The 8,987-nt window shown below is 39.3% G+C and overlaps 1 protein-coding gene across 2 annotated transcripts; it reads left to right on the forward strand.

The window, feature by feature from the left end:
- Positions 1-2,723: 2,723 nt before the first annotated feature.
- Positions 2,724-8,785, forward strand: LOC121648948 (intracellular hyaluronan-binding protein 4-like). 2 transcript variants are annotated; one of them, XM_041999467.1, is made up of 9 exons: positions 2,724-2,834; positions 2,941-3,172; positions 3,716-3,857; positions 4,191-4,343; positions 4,457-4,528; positions 4,615-4,695; positions 5,980-6,151; positions 8,204-8,380; positions 8,625-8,785. In XM_041999467.1, exons 2-9 carry the CDS (start codon positions 2,947-2,949, stop codon positions 8,688-8,690), a joined length of 1,089 nt encoding a protein of 362 aa, XP_041855401.1. In that variant the 5' UTR covers positions 2,724-2,834; positions 2,941-2,946; the 3' UTR covers positions 8,691-8,785. The 2 variants fall into 2 exon arrangements, with proteins under 2 accessions (XP_041855401.1, XP_041855402.1); XM_041999468.1 differs by having other exon boundaries at positions 8,628-8,785.
- Positions 8,786-8,987: the final 202 nt, after the last annotated feature.

Consider the following 8,987-nt stretch of genomic DNA (forward strand, 5'->3'; position numbering starts at 1 on the left):
GAGAGCACGCTCTATGCAATGATTGGCTGAGATGATTTTGCCCAATGAGATTTAAACGCTTGACGCGCGCTCAAGTAAGTTAGTACATATATTGGCCAATAAGAACTAGCGTAACTCTCTGCTTAGCCAATGAGAATGAAGGGCGGTTAATTTTACGCCGCAGAAGGACAGATGGTTCTTTCCCGCGCTAAGGATTGTGTTTATGTTATTACATGTTTTGTCACTTTAAAGGGAAAGCCAAGGCCTAGAGGCGCCAAAGTTACGTAATAATTTTAGGACGGAAATAGTTGGACAAAGGGTGTACTGTGTGGGGCGAACAGAAATAGGAAGTTAAGATGATTCAAAATTGTATTTTTGTTAAACAGATGTAAACTTAACGATTGAACTTAAACCCAACACTTGTCTATCATTTACAATGAATGATACAACAAAGCCTTTATGTTTGACTTAATGTATTTATTGTACCATTATCATAAGGGTTTGAATTTCTCACAGTCCATATATAATACTATTTCTGCTTTTCTTTTTGGTGATCATTGCCTTATTCGACTGTCCTGTTAATTTAGTTGAAAATACTGTAAACTATTTCAAGAAACCGGCAGCCACAGTATGTATTATAAAGTCTCAAATGTGTATAACGCTTTAGCAGCAGTCATAATTCCACCATGACTAAGTATTTAAACCTGACAGCTTATTCAGTTCTGCCCGACAAGTGTACCATTGAGTCACTCCTCACTCAACTACACCTCATCCCTTGGTTTCCATGCAACAGCTACACATTTAGCTGTATTTCCTGACATGTATTGACACTGACACCAATATTGCATTTTTTAAAGCCTATCAGACCCTTCTAGAAAGAGAAAGTGTGGCATCCCAAAGTTGTATTTTCTACTATGACCACTAGATGAAGCTAAGTTTCATTTTAGAATTCCCTGACTCATCTCTCTGATGAAGTTGACCCCACTTAATCAGGTTCTAGTGGGTATAATTTTGATACTATAATACATGGCATTGCTGTTTATGTTAATTCATATCGTCCCAGGTGCATCAGTTGTGTGGTAATTTATCTAATGATTTAGAAAATGATATTTGGTTCTGTGATAATTTTGTCATAAATGCTATTCAAGTGTCAGTAACTCATTGAATCTCTGCTTTATTTTTCAAGCATGTTCACATACATATGAATTTGTTCCCAGTCCAATATCAATAACATAAAATGAATGATATACATATATAGATTAATTACGTAAAATGGTGCTGAAAATACAGATAATATGCAGAGTTTCCAAAGGTTAAAAGGCTACGTGAAATATATAAGCATGAAGAGAATGAACATGAAGTCTGCAAACACCTTTTTCCAACACATTTTCCTGTTGAAATCAGAGTTCTAATAGGTTTAAAGTTTTACTTTTATAAAGGACAAGCAAATTAAAATACTGTGCTTTGGGAATATCAAATAGACTATCTTACAACATGGAAAAAATAAGGCTATTCCACCAGTATTGCATACTTTATGCTGTGTATAAAGGGTCTTTTCAGTTGTTCAAACCACTCTTTTAGGCCTTAACTTATATATTGACACCTAAAAGAATGAAAACCTCTGATCAGAACCACAGCTTGTAGCACTTTTTTGTGTAACTGGTAAGATTAGGAACTAAAAAGGTTGGATGTCCATGGAAGACAACAGAGGTGGATGTTTGCAGAATCCTTTCCATAGAAATTAAAAACCCCTTCAAACCAACCAGCCAGGTATAGAAGACTCTCCAGAAAGTAAGTGTATTAGTATCCAAGTCTACCATAAGAAGAAGACTTCATGAGGGCAAATATAGAGGGTTCATCTCAAGAATAGAAAGTCCAGATTAGACTTTACAAAAATAAATAAACAAATAAGTAAAGAAAAACATTTAAAGAAGCTGGCTTATTTCTGGAAGAGCATTCTTTGGATGGATAAAACTAGGATCAACCTGTACCAGAATGATAGGAAGGAGAAAGTACGGAGAAGTCTGGGAACAGCTTGTGATCCAAAGTACACCACATCTTCTGTAAAACATAGTAGAGGCATTTAGATGGCAAAAACATGCATGGCTTCCAGCAGCTCTGGGCCACTTCTGTTTATTGATGATGTGGCAACAGAAATAAGCAGCTGCATAAAACCTGAAGTTATAGTGATTTACTTTCTCACATTCAGCAAAGTTGATTGAATGTCACATCACAGTACTGATGAACAATGACAGCCTTTGCCTAATCAGGCCAAAAGATTCAGCTTTATGTTCACCTCATCATTCCATAATACTGCTTTTTCAAATTGCATCATACTTCTTTCAATGTACCTTTTCAAATTGTTAAAATCTATCTTTAAATTTATCTATAGGGATATAGCTTATAAGCGGTCAAACAAGGTGAAACTAAGAAAGAATACAATTGGCATGGGTTTGCACCTGCTGGTTCTTAAGTGGGAACTATTATCTAATTGTTTCATAACATATGATAAAGTTGGCCTCTCAGCAAAATTTAAATGGTCTTTATTCAACTTAGAAGACAAATATAGTTTATTTTGTTTTATTTCCAAAACATTTTCCTTCTACTTCTGTCATCTGCCAGTTTGAGTGACAGCCTGACTAAGCAGAGAACAATGCACCGACTTTGTATCAGCGCCTGTGTACTGGATATTGATCAGTGAATAGCCTATTAATGAGCAGAGGGGCGTGGCCTCGCTGCGTCCACACGTGCAAACATTTAAGTGTGGACAAACAGCAGAAAGGGCTTTGCTGAATGTTCACTGGTGCAGTTCCACCCGAGGCTCTATTTTCCCTTGTAGCTGGGGCTGGAAAACGGTACTTCTTTATGTTTTAACTTTACCGTTTGATATTTGCAAGATATTGGTTCACGTTGCAAAGAAACGTAACCTTTTAAACTCTGCTTTTTATGTCTATCAAACAGGCTAAAATGCTGCCGGACGCCTTCGGGTGCGTTGTGGCGAACAGGTTCGGGAATCTTCTCGACGACGATGCTGATCCATTCGACTTAATCAGCGAAGTGGAAACGGAGAACGATAAAAAGAAGAAGAATAAAGAGCAGGAGATGAAACTCAAGCAGAAAAAAATGGGTCAAAAGGAGTCCCAAAAGGACAGACGTGTCCCAAAAGCGTTGGATGGTCAAGACCTGGTACCAGGTGAGCTTATAAGAAGGCATCGCAAATACAAACCGTTCTGTGCTGGGAGGTGCTGGTATTTCTAGACTGGGTGGTCCAGCCAAGAGTGATCAGTCTGTCCTGGCAGTGTCAGCTGCTGCTGATGCAAGGTCAGCTGCACATGTGCTTGATGTCAGACTGCTTTTCCAGGGAGTTTTCTACACGTTTCTCTCTGGGTGCAACCTGCACCCAGATGATACTACCAAATTTAATTTCAGTACTAACGTACTTTGTACACGTAGCCTGTAATTATCCACGGCATGGAATTGATAAGTAAAAGCATAAAAACCAAAAAAGGAAGGAACATAACTTAAATTTTGTTGTGGGACGTTTGAAACTATTTCTGAAGATATGTTTTTAAAAGCAGGGTTTCTGAGGAATTTCAGTGGGGTGGCGCTATAGAATAATGCTTTTTTTTTCTTTCCTATTTGCCTGACCACTCCCAAGATTCTCTTTTCTAAAATCAAAGTGGGCTGAAAACATGTCCACAGTTCAGAATCTCACCAGCTCCCTTCACGTCCGCAGCACATAAGCAGCAGCAGACAGGTCATGCACCAGGGACCGATAGAGATGGCGGGCAGGAGGTTCAGAGGGGCATGAAGAGAGGTGCTACTGGGCAACGCAGGGTCACCCAAGAGGAACAACCACTGGAGTTCTCCATCTCCAAGTATGTATGTAGGGTCAAGTTAATATTGTGGTGTCATGGGTTGACATGTACTGTTAAGTGCATAAATAAAAATGGGGTGTAATGTTTTAATGATCAAGTGCCAAGACATTTTTGACTGAATTTTATGTCCCTCCCCCCCCCCCCCCCCCCCCCAACTAGATTCTTTCATTTGAAGATGTTTTTTTTTTTTTTTTTTTTTTTTTTTTTTTTTTTTTTTTTTTTTTTTTTTGCAAATGAAAAGGAATTCCTTTTTCATAGTAATATTCTATAGTATTTGGAGTACGTGGAGCTGTCAACAGGAATAAACTGAGTCTTTATCTCATTGGTTGCCAGGCCATCCGATAATGAGTCCAATGTCCGTGGCAGAGGGGGGATGAGAGGAGGAGGAGGAGGAGGAAGAAGAGGAGGAAGAGGTGGGGGATATACAAGGAACCCAGACTACCTTAACATGAGGGGCAAGAGGGAGTATGATCGACACAATGGAACGTAAGCCCATTTATGTATTAATTCAATTTAAAAAGCAAAAGCCAATTTAAAAGGGGGAAAAAAAGGTTTTTCATAACTGCTGCTGACAATCCATTACAACACGATTACTGCAGAGGTATTTCTCCAGAGGAAAAGAGAGGTGGCAGGGGACCCTGGAACTGGGGCTGTGTTGAGGAAGCTGCAAGGTAGGTGAACTTTAATCGGGGAGTGGTGTTCTTTTTATACCTGCATACAACAAATGCATTCAGTTTTTGTTTGTCCATATCGGAAGTGAACTGATGGAGGTGACATCTGATGCTGCTATCAAATCTGAGGAGCCCCAGATACCCGTGGAGGAGGATAATCTGAATCGGTGAGTTACAGACATCCTTCTTCTATCTAGATAGAATAAAAAATTAAAATAAATAAAATAAAAAAAAATGGTACCTGGACATGTCAAATGAGACTCTTGTTGGCCTCATATTTAATGCGATTCATTTAGATTTTGATTGGGCTGAAACAGTGTTGCCCATTTTATTTATTTAATTGTTTTGGGATAAAACATTTAGCAGGCCTTTTCAGAGGAATTGCTCCTCTTTTGTGGGGGGGGGGGTGGGGGGGGGGTCCTAAAGTTATTTATTTCTTTGTGCAATTCAAACAGATCAAATTTGCAGTTTTAGTTTGCAGTTTCACACAAAGGCCCTTTTTACACAACAACTCCAAGACAGTAAAATGCAAAAGTTTTGACTTTTGGCCTCATTTACATGGTAAGGGTTTTTGGGGACAACACTGCAAAGGTTTGAGAACAGGCTCCAGAACAAAATTTTCTTAACACTTTGCCAATCCTTTCTATGTAAACACGAACTGGAACATTTTGGCGTAGACATGTCACGTCATCTTGCATTTGTGCCCTCAGGCTCTGTTCACACCAGCGAACAGCAGAAAAATGGCAGACCTCCATGTTCTGTTTGTGCTCCTGATATATTAAAACCTTTTAAAGTGATTTTAGCCTCTTAAAGCAAAACTTGCTTGTTTGCACAACATTTATGCAGTCAGCAAAGATTCATAGATTGCATGCACTAGATCAGAGGTCCCCAACCCTGGTCCTCAAGGCCCACTATCCTGCAGGTCTTAAATGTCTCCCTGCTGCAACACACCTGATTCAAATTGATGGCTCATTAGTAGACTTATGCAGCGCTTGTCAGAGAACCGTTTAATTTGAGTCAGGTGTGTTGCAGCCGGGAAACATCTAGACCTGCAGGATAGTGGGCCTTGAGGACCAGGGTTGGGGACCTCTGTGCTAGATAACCAATGCAGCTATGCAAGTTGTTGTCTCTTCAGATCTGATGAGTGCGCATGTTGGGAGTGTCGTTGCAAAGTTTTTATTGCCCACAACAGGCCTGGCATGCACACTAAATTGTTTTCAGTCCTATTTGCATTTTCACTCTGCATGGTGGTAGTTTTCACTCCGCTGTTGTGTAGATGCATTTTTTTTTTTTTTTTTTTTATATAAACAAAAGAAAAAATTTGGGGTTTTGCATGGAAATGTTGTGTAATTGGGGCCAAAGACACCACAAGTCTTACCAGTCTGAAAGACCAGCTATAAATGAATGTAAAAAGTGGATTGATAGATTTTGTTTGTCCCCAATTATGATAGAGAAACAGATGAAAATAAAGAGGTGGTGGTTGAGGTTGCCATGGAGATGACCCTGGATGAGTGGAAGGCCCTGCAGGAGACGAGTCGTCCCAAGGCAGAATTTAATATCCGCAAAACGGATCACCAGATTCCCTCGAAAGCCAAGGTCATCCACCAGTCCAAACACCTGGGGGTGAGAATACAAAGAAGTCAAAGCAAACACTAGAGAAGCAAGTGAAGCTTAAAGCATGTTCTTCTGATTCACTTTGAAGTGCACCAACATTCGTTACGTACCGTCCTCGGCCTGAACCTGCCCTGGAGTATCTGGAGGGCTGACATACAGCAGTTCACAGCATATGTAGAGAGATTGAGATTGTGATCATTTCTCCTCCTACTTTGAGTAGATGATTATGGCTTACAGCTTCTGAAAACCCATAAATCAACATCTTTTACAAATAGTAGAAATTTACAATAGTGTGAAAAGGTTCAGTGTTGCAGCCTCTAAGTGCCACACTTTAACCAGCTAAATAATCCTAAACACCAGCAAAGTACTCAAAAATTTAAATAGTCTATTCCAGTAGAATTCACAACCATGGAAAAGGTTGCTGACCTGACAGTTAAGCAAAAAGCCGTCATTGACACCCTCCACAAGGAGTGAAGGCCTCAAAAGGTAATTGAGATCATCCAACTTCTTTTTCAAAGTGCTGCATCAAAGCACATCAATGAAAAGTTGAGTATAAGGGAAAGTAGAGGAGACACATGAGACGGAGCAATGCCCAAGAGTTGAAAGCCACTATTGAAGCATCCTGGTCTTCCATTACACCCCAGCAGTGCCACAGACTGATAACATCCATGCCAGGCCACATTGAGGCAGTAATTCATGCAGAAGGGGCTCAAAGTACTGAGCATAATTATACTCTTCAGATGGTCAATATTTCTGTATTCAAAATCCTTTTTATTGATTTCATGTTATCTAATTTTGAGATTTTGATTTTTAGGTTTTCATAAGCTGTAAGCCATAATCATCAAAATTATAAAGAATAAATGCACACTTTGCATGTAATGAGTATGAAATATATTTAGTTGAATTACTGAAGTAAGTTTTGCAGTTTTCTCATTTTTCATTCGTACATTTAAATCTTTATAAAAGCAAACGGATAAGCTATTTTTTTTTTTTTTTTCATAAGTGATTGTTCCTCACATAATATAAACAAGATGCAGTAGTAAGTGCTGTAACATTGCAAATGACCTTGTTGATGGTTTTTGTTGGCTCTTTGTGATATCCTAGCAGACTTCTTTTCACATGAAAGACAATCAATGTGTATGGCTGTGCATGGGCAGGGCTCTGTAGTTTCTCACAGCTGTAGCGTGGGCCCAAGAGTACATCTAAAGCAAAATATTGTTTCAGGAAGTGGCTAACACATGGATATTCAGGGCTGGTCCTTGAGGGCCACTGTCTTACAGGTTTTAGATACGCCCTTCAACAGACCTGATTCAGATTAATAGGTCATTGACAAGCTGTTGCGGAGAGCCATTTAATTTGAATGAGATCACACTAAATTGTAGCAGGGAAAACCTCTAAAACCTGCAGGACACTGGCCCTCGAGGACCGACATGGGACATGCCTGGGCTAGTAGGTGTTATACTGGGAGGTCAAAGGTAACGCTTCGGCTACAGTACTGTCTTGCATATTCTCAGTGATTCATGCAATGAATGCTAGGAAGTCCACTAATAAGGTTAGGGGTCATTATCTTGCTTAACCAGTCCACATGTTTAAGTATTCTTGGGTTAGTATCACTAAAGTGTGGGTTGTACTGTGAAACACTTTTAGCAGTCAGCGATTCAGTAAATGTGCTGTAGAATCATTCATATTCCATTTTTGTCAGCTTTTAAGTCAGAACAATGGTCTATCTGCTGGTAATTTTCAGGCCTCTGAAAGTCTTCATCCCACTTTGGACTCTGGGTCTGCCTGTGCACTGGCTCTACATATTGCTTCCCTCAGCAGAGATGTAGTTCACATTAATGGTTATAGTTCAATGTTTGCTGCCCAAAATGTGTCCAAATATATATTTTTCTTTTTCCATTTAGTGGGTATTTTCATACTTTGCCAGCTTGATTAAATGCACTACATGCATGTCTGTATTTCAGACACAAGTTAAACTGCTGATGATTTTATCCTCCAAACTAAGCATCTTAGATTTTTGTAAAACTAGAACTTTTTTTTTTCTCTTCCCTCAATTTCCAGAATTTGAAGGAGACTATGGAGGATGAGGGAAACTTCCTCCGCAGATCTGTCAATGACATCACTTCCCTTTTGGACATCAATTTTGGAAGTGTTGGACGGCCCAGTCGCGGGGGCCGAGGAAGAGGACGTGGCGCTCAAAGTACTCGCTTAGAGAGAGCTGAACAGATAATGGAGAGGGTAAGTTACCAGCTCCAACATCCAGGAGATAAGATGCATTTCTGTTTGGGCAGAAAAGTGGGACAGCCCACAACCTCCACAAACTAAATGATTTAATTATTTTTTTTTTCTTTTCAATCTGCATTTTAAATTTTGTCTTAAAGGAAATGCCACAGACATTTGTAAAGTCCAGTTTACTAACTCAAGAATATTTGCAGATAACTATACCAGAAGATTATCATAATCATGACCATTTCCCCATTAGGAGGATGATCTTGCACCTAATCCTGATGATCCAGAAGATTTCCCAGCACTGTCAGCAGGAAGATAACTGAATTCAGTTCTTGACCATATAACTACATCATTCACATTTCTGTTGAGGCTCTGTTGCACTGAATACACTTCAATAAATACTACTGCAAGGTTTTTTTTGTTTTTCACCGATGGAAACACTAGATGAAATTGAACAAAATATTTTCTACATGTTTAGCTATTCATCCTGTTGCTGCAGTTAAGGAAAACGTCTTTGTTGGCTTATTTGAAATATTCTGATCTTGCACTGAAAATGAATGCCAAAAGGATACTGGTGACAAATATTTAAATATATGGTACAAAAACACTTGACCAG

Source organism: Melanotaenia boesemani, chromosome 11 (assembly GCF_017639745.1).
Source record: "Melanotaenia boesemani isolate fMelBoe1 chromosome 11, fMelBoe1.pri, whole genome shotgun sequence".
NCBI lineage: Eukaryota > Metazoa > Chordata > Actinopteri > Atheriniformes > Melanotaeniidae > Melanotaenia > Melanotaenia boesemani.